The 21,295-nt window shown below is 32.4% G+C and overlaps 3 protein-coding genes across 6 annotated transcripts; 1 reads left to right on the forward strand and 2 right to left on the reverse strand.

The window, feature by feature from the left end:
• Positions 1-673: 673 nt before the first annotated feature.
• Positions 674-5,106, forward strand: LOC123708729 (cAMP-dependent protein kinase type I regulatory subunit). Of its 4 annotated transcripts, none has more exons than XM_045659578.1 (7): positions 674-943; positions 1,457-1,618; positions 1,726-1,926; positions 2,465-2,684; positions 2,838-2,960; positions 3,243-3,417; positions 4,955-5,106. In XM_045659578.1, exons 1-7 carry the CDS (start codon positions 770-772, stop codon positions 5,037-5,039), a joined length of 1,140 nt encoding a protein of 379 aa, XP_045515534.1. In that variant the 5' UTR covers positions 674-769; the 3' UTR covers positions 5,040-5,106. The 4 variants fall into 4 exon arrangements, with proteins under 4 accessions (XP_045515534.1, XP_045515536.1, XP_045515537.1 ...); XM_045659580.1 differs by having other exon boundaries at positions 1,463-1,618; XM_045659581.1 differs by lacking the exon at positions 674-943 and adding an exon at positions 1,112-1,283.
• Positions 5,107-8,158: 3,052 nt separating this feature from the next.
• Positions 8,159-12,128, reverse strand: LOC123708558 (ATP-dependent DNA helicase Q4). Its single transcript, XM_045659331.1, has one exon. The coding sequence runs from the start codon at positions 12,035-12,037 to the stop codon at positions 8,159-8,161; it is 3,879 nt and encodes a 1,292-aa protein (XP_045515287.1). The 5' UTR covers positions 12,038-12,128.
• Positions 12,129-12,593: 465 nt separating this feature from the next.
• LOC123708211 (F-box/LRR-repeat protein 16) lies at positions 12,594-21,295 on the reverse strand. Its single transcript, XM_045658794.1, has 7 exons — positions 21,101-21,295; positions 19,830-20,493; positions 19,637-19,759; positions 19,388-19,556; positions 19,090-19,285; positions 18,176-18,324; positions 12,594-16,861 (listed from the first exon to the last, which is right to left on the reverse strand). The coding sequence occupies exons 2-7, from the start codon at positions 20,400-20,402 to the stop codon at positions 16,713-16,715; spliced, it is 1,359 nt and encodes a 452-aa protein (XP_045514750.1). The 5' UTR covers positions 20,403-20,493; positions 21,101-21,295; the 3' UTR covers positions 12,594-16,712.

Here is a 21,295-nt window from a genome sequence, read left to right on the forward strand (position 1 = left end):
CAGACTCGGCGGCGATCGTCAATATCCAAGACTATTTTAATGTAAAAAGGAAACAAACAGTGATCTATGTGGTATCGAATTATTTCAGTATAATTAGTATTATTATGTTATGTAGTCAAGTTCACATTTCAAGGAACGTCATAGTCGCTTAAATGTCTTTAAAAATAGTTAAGGGTTTAAAAAAGCAGTCTCGCCTATGTATGTTATTCAAAGTGTAAGGCCATAAAACTCGCTCAATATCTCAAAGACTAATTAAATTACGTAACGGTTAATTTTGTTTCGTATTGCTCTCATTCTTAATTAAAAATGAAGAAGTATTGTATACGAGATTTGTTTGTATACGGTAGTGGCGTGTGTAATTAGGTATCTAAAAATATTACGTAGTAACGTTCCCTCGATTATTGCATAGGAGTGTAGATTACATATTTTTGTGTTGTTGCCCACTCCTCGTAACTTAATTGTACAATATTATTCACTTGTTGAAAAATATTCAGAAAATAAATTTTTTACTTATTAACATGTAAATTTGCGCATTCCCATTTTATGTAAAGTTATCCACACAAAATGGAGTATTGTGCTAGTATTAGTCTGTATACAAATTATGCATTATTCTGTGGTATTGGTGTGGTGGATATTCTGTGCCTTATAGTCAAAAATCAAATGACAGATTAAAACTGTGGAGAAATCAGAAAGTGAAAAAAAAAAACGAATACAAAACATTAGGAGTAAATTAGAGATGAAGTCTGTTTAATTTTTAAAGTATGCAGCGATGATTAAAGAAATGGATTCCATAGAGGAGGAACAATGTTTGAATCAATGTGAAAACTACATCCAAAGTCACAATATTCAAATATTATTAAAAAATTGTATCGTCCAACTTTGTCTAAATAGGCCTGATGATCCCGTGACATTTCTTCGCCAATATTTTCAAAAACTAGAAAGAGTGAGTTCATTACTTAATTTTCATTAAATAGGACTTAAAATGTTTATGTTTATAAATTGTTTAGTTTGAACTTTTAAATTCAGTGAAATTGGTAATAACATTTTATTACAATTTTGACTAGACGTCTGTATTGTGTCCAATCAATGCTCCAGTTGACAGCTGCTGAGACTCAAAATAGATTTGCAAGATTCCACAAAGTTGGCCTTTATTTAGACTACAAATATTGAGTTAACTAAATTTAATATCTACGTAATTTTTCACACTTGCGTAGCTCGTCATTCCAGCAACGTCTCCTTTACGTAAGACTACTACATTTAGTATCTTCTGATTCTTAAAAATGGTGAGAAAAATAATGCTTTAAAGTAGGTTCATAGTTCCAAACTCCGTATTATCTATTGTTATTATTGTATAACTCTGATAATTTAATAAGCTTGGTAATTAGCTTTAATATATTTCTAGCAGCCCAGCACAACAGATTTTTATTAATATTCTACAGTACCCTTTATTTTTAAGGAACAGGTTAAGGCAGCAGCTGCTGCTGCAGCAACATCTGAAGGTGAAGCAGATGGAGAGCTGTCACCACTGCCAGTACTTGGAGGGCAACTGCCTCGAAGACGTGGTGGGATCAGTGCCGAGCCTGTCACTGAAGAAGATGCTACTAGTTATGTCAAAAAGGTCAGTTAAGTTTTTTTTGTAGAAACAGCATAATATTTAGTACATAATCTTCTTATGAAGAAAACATGTTCTATGTGAAAATAAATTAAACTTCTTCTATTATACAGGTCGTGCCAAAAGACTATAAGACTATGGGTGCCTTATCTAGAGCAATAGCCTCAAATGTGCTCTTTACACACTTAGATGAATCCGAAAGAGCGGATATGTTTGATGCAATGTTTCCTGTGCAATGCCTTGTTGGGGAAACGGTTATACAACAAGGTGATGAAGGGGACAATTTCTATATTATAGATTCTGGTGAAGTTGAGGTGAGTTGCACTTCATTTGGACTTGCAATGCTGTTGGTTTTCTGAAATAGATATATAATAATCCTGTGGAAACAGCACAAAGTCATGGCCAACAGTTACATTATTTATTGAATCTCTCAATGAATAGCCAATTACTTTTACATATTAGGTTATGATTCTTATTATTTCTTTTACTACACAATAGTATATTTAATAATGTACTTTTAGGTGCTTAAGTAATCAATAATGAAATTAAATTGTTTACTGTGGAAATTAATTATTGTGCATGACTAAACTGAAGAATTTTTATATTCTAAAGCTGTGGATTCCAATTTCTTTTTCATCTCTTACCTGTCACTGACAAATAGTTTGGGATGCTTTATTTAACAGTATTTAAGAAACATGACATTTTGAAAAAGTTGTTAACACGCCACCTATGTCAGTCTTCTAAAGTTTACAATTTTAAAACAGAAGATATTTAATTGTAAATTTAATTAAATAGTCTATCTGACATATAAAGACAGTTTTAATTTCTTCCCACAATGATCATGGATTTCAGGTATTGGTAAATGGCGAAGTAGTAACAACAATAGGAGAAGGAGGTAGTTTTGGTGAACTAGCACTTATCTATGGTACACCACGCGCAGCAACGGTTAGAGCCCGTACTCCACTAAAGCTTTGGGGACTTGATCGGGATTCATACAGAAGAATACTAATGGGTTCCACAATAAGGAAACGACGCATGTATGACGAATTTCTATCGCGGGTATCCATCCTTGGTAAGTATGTAGATATTTTATAAATGCATATTATAAGTATACTTTTCTGAAACAATTCATATTTCAATATCAGTCAAAGGAATTTCACATAAACTGAGAAGTCTAGTAATACAAATGAAACATGCCTATATATAACCTCTTATGACATTTCAGAAAGTCTCGAAAAATGGGAGCGCCTTACAGTCGCAGATGCTCTTGAGCCTGTATCCTTTAATGATGGTGAAATAATTGTGCGACAGGGTGAACCAGGAAATGACTTTTATATTATTGTAGAAGGTTTGTACATTTTCAACGATTTTAGAAAAATTTAAAAAAAATTACTTACATCTATAAAATCTTACAGAACATACAAAAAAGATTTTATGTTGTTTTATGGCAAATTATCACAAATCCCAAACCATATAGGCATATAAATTATGATTTAAAATCATTCTATGTATTTTAGTAAAATATATTGTATCAAAAGTTGCTACATGAATTATATTTTTTTGAATATACAACGATTACGTCTTTAATGATTAATCTTATGTCTGAGAGCTAAAATACTCTGAAATACAGGTACAGCTGTAGTACTCCAGCAACGTGGTGGTGAAGCGGAAGGTGCGGCAGTGGAAGTCGGAAGACTCGGACCGTCGGATTACTTCGGCGAAATCGCGCTTCTACTGGACAGACCGCGCGCAGCGACGGTTAAGGCAGATGGACAACTCAAATGTGTTAAACTGGATCGAGCCAGGTATATCATGATATTATTAACAGGTGCTAGACCAAACATTGGTAGGAAATATTTGATGAGGTTTAAAGATTTCTTTTTCGCATTAAAACTAAGTGCACAAAAAAAACAAATTTGGAAAACCTTCTTATAAGTATATAGTGTAAGCAAATATTGGTATATGATTGATAACCTAGGACTTATATAAACCCTACTAAACATTATTGAACAAACACAGATACTTTTTGCTAGAATCAGAATTATAGAGAAAACAGTGAAAGTAACAAACAGTTTAAAGGATATATAAACTCTTTTGCACAAGTACGGGCACCTAAGAAAATTTACCTTCTAAGGTCGATTTCAGTTAATTAATTTAAATTCAACTGCCTACACTAATATTTTTAACTATTTCATTTTTAAAAGTACCGACCAGTTATTGTTTGGCCGTGTACATCGGATTTAGAGAAATTATCAAAAAATAGCCAGAATTCACTACGCACGTACGTATTACACGATTATAAGTATACAGACTACGTCACAATTAAATTAATTAACTGACATCTACCGTACAACGTAAATTTTCTTAAGTGCCAGTTTTGTTTTGGAATAGAGTTTATATATATACAGTGTAAACTCTACATAACGACACTCAAGGCACTGTGCATATTTTGACGTTACAAAGGGTTGTCGTTAAATGAAAAGAAGAAAAATCTGTATTAGAAAAAGAAACAGTTTATTTCACACAGTATATTTTAGTGTTAGTATTTACATAAAAAAAAACAATTCTTATTTGAACGCTATTGCGTTTCGTTATTTTCGTCTGACATCTTTTGCTATGATGTATTTATACAATAATGTATTTTTTTTACTTATTTTATTAATTTCTTGCGCTATCTTCGTGATAAAGCACTTGCAAGCAATCCCAATTTTTAAATAAAAGAACGTATTTCTTAGAATGGTTGGTACGTATGACGCAGACAGTCGAGTTTATTATTGACTACGACAATAAAGCGACAAAAGAACGTACACAGCTACGCATATGTAATTAATTTTGGCATCTTAAAAAGAACTTTTTATTATTTAATTGTCGTTATTGACGGTGTGTGTAAAGCTATGTATCATTATATGAAAGACAAGCTTAACTAACCAAAGCTGAGTAATTTCGATGCTGTTTGTCGTTAAATCGAGCGACGTTACATAAGAGTTTACACTGTACACGGATAATCTTTTTTGCGTTTTGTGTTTAATTAGTATTGATTTTTCTTTATTTCATTATATTATTGCTTAATTATATCTTTACATCATATAATACTACATCTTAATTCGGTCTGAAAGGCAAATAATACTGGGTTCTGGTTAAAGTTTTGGAACTACATATTTATGTGCACTGTCTTCATCTCTGTAGAATCAACGTCAAAAAATTACCGTTTATTCTTTCGTCAAACTATTATCAGATATTTAAAAGCCTATATACTTATATTGTTGTGAGTATATTTTTTTCAATAAATGGGTTTGGTAAGTTTACTGTGTGAAATACAATAATATATATTTCATTTGACAGATTCGAGCGAGTGCTAGGACTTTGTGCAGATATATTGAAACGAAATATCGCCCAATACAATAGTTTTGTTTCGCTTTCTGTATAAGTCACAAAATAATTATTGTAAATATTGCACACAGTTATTTAATTTTTATTATAACTTACAGTGTTAATGCGGTTGTTTTATTTTGAGCTTATTAACTTTTTGCATTTGATGGAATTCATTTTTGCTAATTATGCCAGATAGTTTCTTGTAATTGATTAAGATGGAATATTGTAATTTTTCAAAACGTTTAAAATGTATTGAAATGAGACAAAACTTTAAATAATTGGTTAAACAGTTACATGTTTTTATATTTATGGAAGTAGGTACTTGTTTTTTCAAAACAAAGTCACTTAGATTTACCCAAATTTGTGTTAATTAGTTACTTCTTTTATTCCTGAGGCACCAAAAAATTTTACCAAGTAAATGTAGGTTTTATTAAAAGCAACTAATAAAATCTCAGGTATAATTATTTGATTAGAATAATAAAAGTATCTGCATATTGTTACTTCAATGTTTATATCTTGCATAAAATGTCTGTCAAACTACTAAACTGCCTTTAAGTAAGATTATGTAATAAATCCTGATTGTATGATATATCTAATGTTTAAAGCTTAAAAGAAGGCAATACAAATAGAAGAAATGTACTTAATAACATACATATTTATAATATATTCAGTTAGTGACTGCACAAAAATGTTTTGCTTCTTAAAATTAAGTATCGTTGCCCACAAAATTTCAAGTTTTGTTAAAGAATTCATACGTTACTCAACATTTTGATACCTAGTTAATATCAATAATCTTTAAATTTAATTTCAATAAGCTGTACTATCTATATTTAAAATAATTATTTACTGTTATAGCTTATATTGTAGCGTTTTCGAAATGTGATAACATTAATTATTTATTTTTAATTTCAAATAATTAGTTTTAAAGTCAGGTTTTACATATTGTTAATATTGCTTTAAAAAGGGCTCGTCTTGTGCTAAATTAAGGTTATGTAAGTAAATATCTGTTATTATAGATTACCTACTTATTTGTTATTTCTGACTAGATTTGCGCTACTATAAGTTCTGAGGCTATATTCCATAGCTGTTATACTAGTTATTAATAAAAAAACATTACAAAATACTTGTTTTATTAACGAAACATTGATCACAATTAAGTCTTGTATGACTACTATAAGTGGCGTAACTTTATCATCTGGGGCCCGTGGCAAATTCTTTTGATAGGGCCCTATCAATAAAAATCGTCACGTTGTACTCAGTTTAATTTTAATGAACTTCGAGATTTTCAGTGTACTCTATTACACGTTGTATATGTCCCACTAATGCCACAATTCTCTTAGGCGAAAAGGTTTGTAGTCCCCACGCTACCCCAATGCGTATTGCATTCAACCATACAACATAATATCTCAATGCATTCATCATCTATTCGCTAGCTTTTCGGTGAAGGAAACGTGAGGAAACCTGCATACATTTACAATAAAATAAAATAAATTTGAGCTCTTGGGTCGGGGGCCTGTGGCATTTTGCCAGCCCTGCCACCCTTTTGTGTCGCCACTGTATACCAAGTTAATATCACAATATAATAAGGTTTACATTTCGTTATTAAAGGTTATTGCTCAAGTTAAAGTTTATATTAGGTCCTTACATATAAAATTGGCGTTTTGTATGGGAGGAACAAAAAGTCGAATATTTTTAAATATAATATATTTAATTAATCAAAGTATGAACTATTGTTTTCTAGGCACTTTTGCCATCTCATAGGTAGTTCATTGATCCCTTTACTAAAAAATCCTGCCTGTGACTCCTTCACAGATTTTATTGATATTTGGACTGCCCCATCACAGTTAATTTTTTTCCAAGAAGTTGTCCAAATTTCGAAAAAAATGGTAAGCTGTTGGAGCAAGGTCCGGGGAGTACGAAGGATGTCTTAGACATTCCAATTGAAACTCTTCTAATTTGGTAGCCGTTTGTTGTTCAGTGTGTGTGGTCTAGCGTTGTCGTGAAGTAGCAGTGGCATGGAGCGATTGACCAGTCTTGGTTGTTTAGCCGCTAACTTTTCCATCATGGTTTGCAATTGCTGACAATAGACATCAGCCGTAATAGTCTGGCCAGAATTGAGAAAACTGCAATGAACAATACCGGCACTAGTCCACCAAACGCTTACAAGTATTTGGGGTTAATTTTCGCTTGGGGCAGGATTTGGCTGGCTGGCCAGGATCCAACCATTGCGCTGAGCGCTTCCGATTATCGTAAAGAATCCATTTTTCATCACAGGTAAGGATTCGGTTTAAAATGCCTTCATTATTGTGCCGGTTCAGTAATGTAACGCAGCAGTCGACGCGCGTTTACAGGTTTGCTTCAGTCAATTCGTGAGGTACCCACCCACCTTTCAAGCTTTTTAATCTTCCCAATTTGCTTCAAGTGAATTAAAACAGTTTTATCACTGACACCGCAGCCTGCAGCTAACTCGGACGTGGTTAGCGATGGATCCTCTTCCACAATAGCCTTCAATACTTCATTATCAACTTGGGTCTCAGGCCGTCCACGGGGCTTGTTCTGCAGGTCGAAATTTTCAGAACGAAAACGAACTGTGTTTTCTTTTGCAACATGACCGCCATACACATCATTCACCATCATTTATGCCACGGCGGAACTCGTACTCGTAAATAATGCGATACTTTAAGTTTTCCATTTTGTAAAATGAGTGACGCAAACAGAAAAAACAGAAGAAAAAACAATATAAATGAATGACGGTCAACGAAGCACAAATACATGAGTAAATAGCTGTACAAAGTTGAATTTGAAATTCCTTACCAAAGAGGAGAACATCGTGATTAAAGTGGCCAGTACGAAATACGCCAATTTCATGTTTAAGGACCTAATATCTCAATCTAATAAAGTTTATTGGTCAAGTTAAGTAATAAAGTTTAGACCACAATCTAATAAAGTTTATTGGCATTTTGCCAGCAATGCCACCCTATTGTTAAGCCAATGACAACTACTGATGGTGATAAGTAACCTTGCAATCATTTTTTATGCTAGCATAACAAGAAACAGTATGATACTGTGATTTTAACTAGTAAAGCATGTAGCATTGATACATTAATAAATAAAACAAATTAAAAAAATTGCAAAGAGTTGTTATAATTTTTTTTTATTTAAGATAATAATTGGTTACATTTTCATTTGAATTATTTGTTGAGTCGCAATTTTTATAATACCGTTAAAATCTTCTCCTATATGTAAACGCCAATACCTGCATCGGCCCCATACTAGGGCAGGATAGTTGGGCGATGAAATCCCATGAAATATTCTTGCTATACTTCTACCCGAAAATGAACAATCTTTATATGTTGCAATAAGTGCTCTCACATCAGCTATTATTTGTTCAACATCTAGCGGACGTGGTTCAATTACTATATTACTGGGCAAAATTTCCTCTCTTGCGAAGTAGTTATTTATAATACTTTTTAATAAATCAGACTTTTCCTGAAGAGTGTTGTCTGACATATGAGATATTTCACCTGTTGTTGTACAAAGTTGATTGAAAGAATTATTTATTTCTTCAAGTTGATATAACATTTGTTTTTCTTGGTTTAAAACAATGTTATGCAAATCATCTAACAGTCCATCTAATTCAGAGGAACTAAGATCACCTTGAGCTTTAACTTTAAAGCCTAAAGTATGAAATTCAACTTTTAAAGATGATCTTTTCGATATACCGTTACGAACATTCCATTCTAAGTTTTTCAAATGGTATTTTGTCATGCCACTTTCCCAACCTAAAGCTGCAGCAACTTCTATAACATTAAATTCTAATAGACTTTGATTAACTACCTCAGTGTTTCTTTTACCTTCAATTAAGTATGCCATTGCCAGTGGTGGACTATTTTTAGCTGCTTCAAGTATTTTAATAGGGCCACCATATGAGGATATTTTACACATAGTATAAGCATTATTCAATACTTTAATATAGTGTTTTGGATGCAATTCTATGTAACACAAAAGAGTAGAAATATTTTCTGATGGTAAATCAAGTTCTTCAACTGTACTTTCAATTGGTATTCCAACTTCATGTCCTTGGCACTTAAAAACTTTTTCTATATTTTCATCACTATCAGAAGCTGGTGAACATTTGCAAGGAAGCAACACTTTCTGTACTAGTTTTCTTATAATAGGTCTATCAATTGAATTGGAATAAATGTGTTTTAACAATTCATTTTTGTCGCTATTCCTGTTATGGCTCAGGAAAACGTGACAGTATGCTGGTTTACCATCCCGACCAGCTCTTCCAACTTCTTGAACATATGATTCAAAGCTAGGTGGCATATTATAATGAATAATACATCTTATATCAGACTTATTTATACCCATACCAAAAGCAACTGTTGCTACTATAATTTTAAGTGTGCCATCCATGAAATGTTTTTGGATTTTTTTACGTTGAGCTGCTGACATACCAGCATGATAGGCTTCTGAAATATATGACATTCTTTTACGTTTCTTCGTTTTTGGCTCCATATTAACCTTGCCTGGTTGAGATAAACAGGATCTTATCACAGCAGCTATTCTCTCACACTCATTTCTTCTTATACAGTATACAATTATAGAATCAAAAGAACTAAACTTTTCAGATCCCAACAATGCAACTAATGCCCTATCTTTATCTTTTTCAAAAGACATGGTCAGATATAAATTACTTGGTAGTGATGGATTTATCACAACCCCATTTTCACCATCTGGGACTTTGATATGCTCTATAACACTTTTTATTGTTGTCTTGCTGGCTGTTGCAGTAAGTCCAAGAATGCATTTAATGTTTAACTTTTCTTTCAAAACTCTACAAATCATCAAATAGCTAGGTCTAAAATTGTGGCTCCATTGAGAGACACAGTGGGCTTCATCAATGCAGACAAATGCAATTTGAGGCAAAGATTTAAATAATCCTGAAAATCCATTTGAGGTGTCACTAGAAATAAGTGCTTCAGGTGAAATTAACAATATATTAATCTGACCATCTTTTATTAATTCAACAATTTTTTGCCTCTGAGTAGGAGGTTGGTTTGTGTGTAAGCAACCTGCTTTTAGAAATTCTGGCATACTTAATACTTGATCTTCCATTAATGAGACCAGTGGAGATATAACTAATGTTATGCATTTATAATATTTACTATAAATATATGCAGGCAATTGGTAACACAAAGATTTTCCTCCTCCTGTTGATAATATGAGTAAAGTGGATAGCCCACATAATATTCTCTTTATTGCTTTTTCTTGACCTGGGCGAAATTGTTTATGACCGAACAACTCTAGCGCATTGTATAACTCTTCAGATGCTTCATCAGGGCTAGAAAGAATTGGTTTGATGTAGTCCTCACTTGGTGTATCAAGCAACATTTTAAATGTTTCTGGTATTCTACTGGCCTCATAAAGACAAGCATGCAATTCATCCTTAGTGGTGGTATCAGATGGTTTATTTACAATTTTCTCCATATCTTCGAGTGTAGGCATATCACTTTCTTCACAGTTATCATTTAAGGGAAGTAAGGCATTTTCTTTTTGACTTGTGCAGTAACGGGCCATATGACCACTAAGACCACATTTAAAACAGGTAATTTTACCAGATTCCGGAAATTCCATACCAGAGTGTAGAGCTTTTTTATCCTTCCACAATTTTTTTTTATATGTAGAATATTTCATTGATTTCTTACCTCTAGCATAAACTTTTTTTTCTATATTAATTCTAACAAAATTTTCATTTAAGGATCCATTTTCAATCTTCTTTTCAAATTGAACTTCTAATTTACTTTTACTTTCTTTTAATTCTTGATCTTGCTTGTCACTTACTAAGTCAAGTATGTCTGTAACATTAGAGTGCCTGGGAGTAATTACTTCTTTTAAACCAAAGGGTAAATATTCTGAAATGTCAGGTGGTTCAGAATTTATATTATCATTACATGACTGTACCCTATTTTTAACTGTATAATTTTTTTGAGATTTTTTAACATTTAATTTTTTGCTTTGTATATCACATTTATCTGTATTGATATTCATGTGTCTCTCACTCTCAGTTGTATTATGGTCTATCATTAATTTTCTTTTTTTGAGGGCTGGTTTTAATTTTTTGATAGATTCATCTTCATCTTCAGATGCACTGTTTTCTACATACTCAGCACTTTTCTCAGACAGGTTTTGAATAGTAACATTACTTAAACCTAACTTTTCATGACTATGACTTTTAATAGATTCTTTATTTAGCTCTGATGTGCCAAGTGCTCTCTGAAGCCATCCTGAGTTTAATTGTCTCACTGAAGATGTATCATTTAAAGAATTTATTGAAGTAAACATTCCTTTAATATTATTATTCTTATAACTTTTATTATCAATAACACTGGAAGTACAACATAGGGTGCTTTCAGTTTTTTCATTATTATTAATACAATATAAACTGTCAGTACTACTCAAAACAGAATTAGCCCCTGTTTTTTCTTGCAATTGACTAGTTGATGAAGTTAAACACAAACTGGTATTTTGTTGTTCAAATGAGTTATCTGAATAATTTTCATTATTTGGCTGTGAAAAACTTCTAGAGACAGATAACTTCCTTGGATTTCGAATGGAAAACTTTCGATTGTGAAATAATTTCTTAGATAAATTTTCACTGAACTTAGTTTGAGTAACGTGTGGTTCATTTGATTGTTTTACAGATAGAATTCTATCTAATTCTTTGTCAGAAGGTAACATCGGCATCGGTATTTCTTGAAAACTATCGTCTTGCGCGGTGTTACTTGACCATTCTGTTAACCTTAATGATTCTGGCGATTTTAGAGGTTCATCATCTATGTCACAAATGGACAATGAATTTTCAAGTGCTGCACTTTTAAGTTGAAAATACTTTTTATAAGCATATTTAATACTGGCCGGAGCTTCTTTTATATCAAACTTTGAAGGTAAACGCGAATTCTTAATTTTAAATTCATTTTCCCAATTCTTGACTATGCTTTTGGACTTCACGTAAGCTTTGTTTGATTTTATTGTATCTATAATATCCATTTTATATTAGTTTTCCTATGAGTTATTAGCAAAATAGGTGTAATAAACAAAAAGGTAGGAAAACAACAGCTGCTGCTAGCTTACGCGCCAAAACACAACGCACACAGATAATATGATAGTTTACACTAGAGTCGGACAACCACAGACAAACACAATCCAACAGACAGCAGACAAAAAGCAAATGAGGCATAGACCCAGAGTATAGATACATCGGCCCTACACCTGGATGTTTTAAGATACTGTACCTACAAAGTAATGAGTGCGATAAGCAAGGGTCAAGCAAATGTTCGGGTCCCTGAGTGTGAGATAAAATCCCTTGAATATTTTTTACCATAGGTTTATAAATAGGGAAGGACTATAAATTATAGTTTTCAGTCACACGTGACAATCCCCATCTCGACGAAAGTTCTGCTTAAAATCATAGAAATATAATTAACGTGCATATTTGTTAAAATTAATAAATTGTTTAATTAGCCGGTAACAAAAAACAAGGTTTTTAGCTTCATAGCCTGTATAATTAAAACACGTTTTAAAACAGTACATCTATATTGCACTATAACATCTCACTTAGTAATTTACAAATAAACACGCTACCTAAAATATAAAAGACATACATATTTAAGTACATAACCATGTTTTTTCAACTCATAAGGAATAAGGTTCAACACAAAATTCAAATATCAGCCACAAATAAAACACACAAGTACATTTAATAAATGCTAAATTGATAATTAAATAGCTACCACACATATACAAAAATATAGATTCAGACCACGCAGTGACAATACTTTCAAGGTAAAGTTGTAAAAGGATGACTTCGAATTCTTAATGGTGCTGTTGCCCAGAGTTGTCTAGTAGTAGTAAAACGCTGCGTAATACGTTATAAATAGACAAATATTATTGCTTATATTGTTTAATTACAACCATTTCCATTACCAGAATTATCGTCTAAACAACGTTATAAGTCTTATTTGAATTTTAAATTATTTGTCACGAACTATGTACAGAATGAGCACTCTACTATTAGGGCAAAATAAAATTCTACACAACACCAAATATTTGAGAATAATGTGAGAACATATACATATATATAAGTATTTAAACAAGCTACACTAGTGCTACATACGTTAAGAGTCACGCCTATTTCATAATATTGCTGGTTTTACGTAGTTTTGTTAAAGAATTTCTTAAGATGAAATGTTTTATCTACTTTCTACTGTGTCTATAATGTCTCGATACGATTAATTAACCACAAATCATATATACTTGTTAAATCTTCTAATACAAAACCTCTGTTCAGTATTGTTACCTTTAATATTTATCATGCACACTTAACACACACATTCACACACTTGTACATAAGATTCGGACGGTATAGTAATAAAATTTGTAAAAAAACTAGAAAAATCATAAACCTAAAAAAATATCATAATAATAACTTTGTAACGTAGTAATAAGGGCATTTTAGTATTATCAACGAAAATTTAAAAATTACGGAATAATTTTATTACTTATAGCTATTGTGCTTCTAAATGGTCAATACTTTTTCTAGTAATATTGCCCACGGACAAACGTATTTATTAAGCGGAATCTATATAAATTTGATTGTATAATAATTATCATTTCTTTAGAGACCATAAAACTGGTGTCTCCACACGAAGTCCGTCCGTGTTCTAGTGAGCAATAACATACCGTTTTTGCGTCTATTAAAATATTTTATTCGAGAATTGACTACGTACACATATCTAGTATCTGTAAAAATATAGTAAAAGTTGGGATGCAGTAAATATGATACTTCAGTAACTAAAAAAAATAATCAAAAGTTAATACTTGCTAAAACACATATATATTAAGAGATAATAAATAACCTGTTATGCTTTTAAAAAAGTAAAATATTGGCGACGTCACTTAGAGCTTGTGTATGTCAAGTAAGCGTTTCACTCCTAATACATTCGACCAAAGGCGTTTTCAACCTTATTTATTTATTCCGTGTACGACGCACATATAACAGGTTGTACGTTATGTACAGAATTATGCAACTAATTTGACGCGCGATATTTAAGGTCAAGTGTAATTTTTATGTTTTAAACGCAATAAAACTTCATGAGTTAAATATCCGCCAATATCCAAGCTGAGATTTAGATCTTTATTTTTGCAGATTTTTTAGACAGAGTTACGAAAATATGCCCGATTTCTTTGATCAAAATACCGCCATATTTCTCATAGAACCGTTTGTCAAAAGAACATGTTATAGAATAGGCCTTACCAGAGTTTTAAATAATAAAAATCAAAGAATCATTACGAAATTATAGTTGATATTCCTCAAATAACTGATTAGACAAAATATTTTTACCAATTATTATTTAAGAGAGAGAAAGATTTAATATGAGAGAGCGAGATATAACATATTTGGTTCCATGGGCTTGACACAAAATGGTTAAAATGGTCACGTGACTAAGCGTGAGCTGTCATTCCCATATAATTTTACCTAATTACCTTTCGAATAGTGATTTTATCTCAAGACCCCTATGTGTGAACGACTTACGCATACAGGCAAACATGTATAGTTAGCAAAAATGTCTGAACTTTAAATCTCCTAACATACTTGTTTAGTATAGGTATTGCATACCAGTCACACATATTAACATAAGAACCACAATATGTTAGATAACTAAACATAATTTTTTGACTAGACTTAAACTAGAAATAGCAGACATTATAGTTCAATATTGTTTACCAAATGGTTATATAGGTTTCATGTTATTAACATCTATAATATTGGATCCTGTTAATTAAATTTATATTAATTATTTATTTAGTCTTATACACCGGCATTTTTTTAATGACAGCAATGACAAAATATGTGGATGAATTATCTGAGGCCAACTAATTATAGTCAGTAGTTAGCGAGCGTTCAAGTATTACTTAACGAATGTGGAGGGGGGGGGGGGTCCTCTTGTAAAACGTTATGATTCGGGCCGGGAATTGAATTACGCATTATTGTTATATTATTTTGCACTTTCCAGTACTTTACACCACATAATGGTAAGGTATAAAGAGTCACTGGGGTTGGTCACGAAACGTTTTACTATTGGATACAGAAACGTTACGGCGCGTTTCATGGGGGGGGGGGGGGGCAAGAATCTCCAAAAATTGCGTGACGTAATACTTGAACGCTCCCTTAGTCAATAATTTAAACGGAACCACTTTTCAAGCAAAACAAGATTTCGTACAAATATTCTACGCAGTCGTTAACATGCAACACTTTGCCAACAGTAGCACTACAGTAGCCTTACAATGAGTTAGATAAAGTATAAAACGCTACCATACAAAACCTCTTCATTACACATTTGTATGAAAACTATTAATTTTGCGATCTGTAAGAATCTTCATACAAATATTTAACGAAGCCATTTTTATGTCAGCCTTTCAAACTTTGTCACATTTACTTAGATTTTGTTTTCGATTGTAATTTGCCGTGATAAGTTTTAAGAAGCTGTCGATGAGTTAGTTCATATACATAACTTCTATACAAACTAGAAATCTTTTATTGTATCCACGTAATTTTTTTTTAAATTTGATTAATAGATAATGAAAGCGATTAATCACATACGTAACGTTCCGCAGTTAAGAGAAACTTGAGCAAATATAATTAGGTGGGATATTGCGGTGCAAAAATCTAGAGATTTATGCTAAATAATACACTCATTCATAGTTTTATTTAGAGACTAAGTTCTTAATATATCATAATGATCAATAAGGCGATTCTCTAAATTAAATACCAAATTGCACTGCTATGTATCTTATGTTTATGCGTCTTTTCGCCATCTCTTGTTAGTTCACCCTTAAAGCGCTACAATCGCGCGAACATTTTTAGAATTAAAGAACATAAAAACGATAACAAACACTTCACTGCTTTATAAAAAAATCGCCGTAAATATATTTAAAAATAATATTCGGAAATTTGAGCTATACTATAATAACGCTACTTCTGTACAATACATAGAGAACGGTAGTCTTATGCAATAAATCCAAGTCTCGTGAAAAGCGTACAATTGGTCAAACTTAAATTAGCATTCAGCACCACACAAATAGCGTAGTGAAAATATGAAGCTAAAAATATATCGAAAATAGTCATTTTGAGATTCAGATTAGTCTTAATCGAATAACGCATATTGCAACTTTAAAAATTGACTATTAGCAAATACTGTATATTTATTTTATATTGAATATAAATTTTACTCTTCGGAGGCACATGCACTATGACCATTTAATTTGTAATTCAAATAAAAAAAATATTTTAATATTTTAGAACAAGACTTTTTATCATAAATTAGATGATTTAATGATTGTTAACGGAAATAGTGCATATGGCAACACTCCAGGGTCATTTGTAACCACATATCAAGTATAGATTATTAACAGATTCAGCAGACTTGTCATTTTCTGTAACATATAGTTTGAATTCAGTGACAAGTAAAGTCTATGGTTGTATCAAGTATCAAGGTAATGTTCTATACCAATAAAGTATGACAATTTTAGATGCTCAAGAATATTCAACAATCATAGAATTTCATAAATGTTGAAAAACGTTTCAGAATTCAAATTCTTACAAGAACACTTTCTTAGTTGCTACACAAGCCACGTGCAATCCCTGAAGTAATACCTACGCATATTATTCTATGATGACACATCTGGGCAGGTGTTCCCGCAGGTAATCGAATAGTTCTGGCGAAGCCCCTGGACAATTCGTCAATTCAAGTTCTCGTAATTGACGGAGCTGTATCAAACTGGACAAACCGCCTGACGTTAGCAATGGGCACCCTGGAATTGTCAGTTTTGTCTTTTTTACTTCAAAACAAAGTAGTATTGAATTGGTGATTGTATCTCCAGCCTTTAAACTTTCACCACTTTTTACTCCGTTTATAATTGGTTGTATTGAATATTGCCACATAAATAAAAGCAAGCAAAAACAAATTTTATAAATTTGACGAATATTTAAATTATCGTAATCCTTGGGATTGATTTGCTCCAATTCAAACAATTTGTATGAGTTAGCGATTAAAAAGAGTGGCAGACGAGGATTCAATTATTTATCTTCTAATCAGTGTATTTTTGTATTTGTGACTATCTCTACTAGGCTCATAAGTAGTGCTCATGAATTCCTAAAGTTTACTAATTGTTTTTTACATAAGCGCCTTACTTCACGACAAATAAAAAACGCTAATTCGGCTTTATTATTAATCGTGGACCAAAGATAGCAAGCGTAACCATGTTTGTTATCAAGTTAGTTGTTTTGTTAATTATATGCATAAAACGTTAGTCTTCAACCGAAAATAAAAATTGCCTAAGGAAAACCAATATATATAGGAAAACAATCTTTATTAAGAAAAAAGATGACTCTATTTAATGTAAACACGTATTTTCAACGCTCTATGTTTTATAGTAACGCACATTAGGTTATATTGAAAAATAGGGACATTTAATATCATTTTAAATTAAGTCACAGGCAAAAATGGGGTGGTCTTTTTATTTTTTTATCTGTAGTACAGTGAAACCTGGTTAAATTAGAAACCTCTATCATTGAGAGTTACAATGAGGTCTTGGTACTTTTCCATTAAATTACCTTTATTGATAGGGCGTTTCGAACCTAATTAATGGAGATTTGAATTCTATGATTTTTTCGATGTTAGCCTCTATGATTAGGACTCTGTAGCTCAAATTTATCTATACGTGAGACAGATTGGAACAGGGTTTGACACGTTTGTTTAAAAAAATTGCATGTAATGCGCTCATGATTCGTTTGTTATTACTATCTCATGTTTTAACAATGCATTTTTTTATAATTAAATTCCGACGTAAGACCGAAAATACGAATTTTTATCAATATTTCCACCCCTAAAAATGGAATAATAGTACATTTTGACTTATATAGGCCGGGGCCTCTGTAAATGAGGCAACTACAATGTTAAAGCTGCTTAATTGTAAAACTGGATAGATGGATACCCTCAATAAATGATACATAATTTTTAGTTCAATTTTCCAATTCCAATTAGTTCCAATTAACTGAGTTTCACTGTATTTCATAGAAAATTTAACTAGTACAAACAATTTAAAAAAATGTATACTTATACAGACCGGCCAGCGAGAGCAGTTGCAATGCGCGCATAGCACATAGATGTTGTACCCCAAAATCTCGGAGTTGTGAGCACCAACGCAGATACAACGCGACCAGAGATTGCATCGTGCTGATGTAACCCACGCCTATGTCGGTTATGTGCACGCACCTTGAAGGATATTAAAAAAAACATTTATTTTCATGTAAAATAGTTTACAGTAAACGGGCCAGCCTGTTCATAGGGGATATAACTATACCGCTATGAGCAAGGTTACTACAACTACAACTATGACCATCGTAGAACAGAGACTCGGAAGATAAGAAAAAATACTGATAGTTGTATATGACACGACAAACAAACTTCAATCCAGTTTCAAGAGTTTCAAATCATTTTCTCCTATATTAGAGGTGGGTTCACTAATAGGAATTATTTATAGGTTGACATATTTCATAGTGTTTAAAGGAGGTTGTGACTTGAGAGACGGATTATAATATTTTTTTTCATTATTGACGTTCAATCTTGAAGATTTATCATAAGAAAATATAATAAATGCACTAGGCGAAAAAAAATGTGTACAATATACGTTATAATTCTTCACAAACGAACTCGTGAGGTGCTCATAAAAATAACGCTAGATAAATTTCCCTTAAACGTTGCTGGCTGATTCTAAAATTTTATGTAGATGATGCAGTATTTCACAGGTACGAAACGAGCATGTACTTTTAGTAAGGTTGATCTAAAATTGATTTCTAATTTAATGACACGTACCAACTGCTGCTGGACACTAAAAATGTGTGGTAATTTATCAAAACATGAAATGTTCTGAACAACATAATATTTTGAAACATTCTATTTTTAATTTATTTGAGAAGTACAGCTAAAAACATATACTTATCCGGTGACTCGAAGTAAAGTAGAATTATATAAATATACCTGTCAAGTGTCAATTCTTCTAGTTGGTTGAGATCACAGGCGATGTACTCCAGCGCGCTATCAGTTACTCGCGGACACCAGCTAAGGTCGAGGCTTCTTAGACGTGGAAGATTCTCTGCGACCAACTCCACACCTTCGTCTGTTACTTTACTGCACCCACTTAGTGACAGCACCGTTAGGTTCGGTAATGAGTGAACTGTCAAAAAATATTTACACACAGTATAGAATAGAACAATCACCATTGTTCCAAAACATACTTTAATAGCTATCAAATGTAATTTAAACAATATTGTTTTACCTATGTTTACGACCCCATGATTTGTAAGTTCCCAACAACTGTGAAGCCTTAATATACTGAGTGAAGCACTCTGCTTTTGAGAAAAATAACCCAAAGCTGCATCTGTCACATGATAGGCTTGAAGAGAGAACTCATACAATGATGGTAAGAGCTGAGCCACAGCACCAACCTATTTGGTAAAACAAAGAACATTATTTAATTATTGGATTATACCATGCAAAGTAAGCATACAAAATACAAATAACTTACAGCTTCATCTGCAATGTTAATACAGTCAGTAAGTGTGAGTGAGACAATTCTTGGGGTTAAACATGCCCATATACCAGCCTCTGTTATTTCATTACAGCCTGTTAACTCAAGCTCAAATAGAACCTAAAAAGCAAAATAAAAGCATTTATGATCATAAATTATTTAATGATACAATTCCTATAAGTGAACCCACCTCTAAATGATCCAGAATACACTCTAAACCTCTGTCTGTTACTGTACAACCCTTCAAACTTAAAGCATTAACATGGTTAGCTGACAATGGAAATACTCGAATAAACTCATTAATGTCCTCATCTGATGCCGCCACCAAAGCCATTCCACGAACACCCCTCCTCACCACAGAGTTATAAAATCTTTGCATGCAACATTCAGACTCAGATCTACTCTCACGGAAATCCACTATGGCAACAAGACCCATCCACCAGCGGGTAGACGAGTACAGAATATCCCTCCACTTCGTGCATACTTGAGCAAGGGTTCTTCTATCATTTGAATTGAAATAAAGAAAAAACTTTTCAAGAAATTTTTCATCTAATATAAACTGACTCCAGACTAGTGGTCTCGGTGAGGGTCTTCTCCGACGGGGTATTCTCGGAGCAGATGAGGCAGGACCACAGAGTGCGTTAGCAACCCGTTCCACTACGCCAGGGGAACGCTTTCTGCCACGGAGGCCGAGGCCGGTGATTCGACGCGAGAGTTCAGCAGAAGCGCGCTCCACCACGCCTTGAGCAGAAACTGACGACATCTTCACCTTGACGCGACGTATTGTGTCGCCCGGCCGCCCGCCCCCCGAGGCAGCGCCGCTAGCTCCGTGCTCACAACCCGCCACTGTGACGCTGTTATTAATATAAATAACTTATTATAAAAAAAAGATTTTGACTCCTATATTTTTTTTTATATACAATGATTGATTAATATTTATTCTGATTAAATATTTTGCCTTAATTAAATAGAAAATATAGAAAGAGAAGTAACATTGTTCTTTAATGGTTGTTCAGAAACAGCTATGACAATAATGATCTTTTATAAGTGCTGTCTCATTTCTGATACCATACAGGCTGACACTTCTGCTGATTATTTTTGACTTTAATTTTAGTTTAAAAAGCCATTTACTCTAGTGCTATAAGGTGAACCTTAGAAATTAATGTGATAAATAATAAGAAACACACTATTAAGATCTGTTTAATAAAAAAATATAAAAGAGAAAAAATACTATTATGTAATCAAATTGTTGTATTAAAATTGTAAGAGATATAATTATTGGGTAGAAATAAAATTCAGTCATTTATATTATATTATACTGAACCTTTATTTATTTAGTTACCAATACGGGTATTAAATGAGCTATATTGATATTTTTTTAAATACTTAATATTTTTATAGACTGTTATATTGTATATACTGTAAATTAAATAATTATAAAAGAAAACCTTTGATACAAACCTATAAAAATGAATTTATATCCAAAATCCACATAGTGTCGCAAGGTTAATAGTATTCCGCTTTAATAATTTTTTTTGCACGCAGAAGCTTCAGAACTTGAAAAAAATATTTAATGTATTTATATACAAAGGCACAAATATATTTTGTAAACTTATTCTGTATTTTAAATTTTATTTTTGCGAAAAATTAAAATCT

Source organism: Pieris brassicae, chromosome 4 (genome assembly GCF_905147105.1).
Source record: "Pieris brassicae chromosome 4, ilPieBrab1.1, whole genome shotgun sequence".
In the NCBI taxonomy this organism is placed as follows: domain Eukaryota; kingdom Metazoa; phylum Arthropoda; class Insecta; order Lepidoptera; family Pieridae; genus Pieris; species Pieris brassicae.

What these genes read in the sequence shown, in the direction of transcription:
- LOC123708558 (XM_045659331.1), bottom strand. Translation starts at nt 12,037, where the DNA reads ATGGATATTATAGATACAATAAAATCAAACAAAGCTTACGTGAAGTCC.
- LOC123708211 (XM_045658794.1), bottom strand. Translation starts at nt 20,402, where the DNA reads ATGTCGTCAGTTTCTGCTCAAGGCGTGGTGGAGCGCGCTTCTGCTGAA. An exon ending in GTATTCTGGATCATTTAGAG is followed by an intron (nt 19,760 to 19,829) that starts GTGGGTTCACTT and finishes TTTGCTTTTTAG; the next exon opens with GTTCTATTTGAGCTTGAGTT. An exon ending in TTAACATTGCAGATGAAGCT is followed by an intron (nt 19,557 to 19,636) that starts GTAAGTTATTTG and finishes TTTACCAAATAG; the next exon opens with GTTGGTGCTGTGGCTCAGCT.
- LOC123708729 (XM_045659578.1), top strand. Translation starts at nt 770, where the DNA reads ATGATTAAAGAAATGGATTCCATAGAGGAGGAACAATGTTTGAATCAA. An exon ending in CTTTTATATTATTGTAGAAG is followed by an intron (nt 2,961 to 3,242) that starts GTTTGTACATTT and finishes TCTGAAATACAG; the next exon opens with GTACAGCTGTAGTACTCCAG. An exon ending in GTTAAACTGGATCGAGCCAG is followed by an intron (nt 3,418 to 4,954) that starts GTATATCATGAT and finishes TTCATTTGACAG; the next exon opens with ATTCGAGCGAGTGCTAGGAC.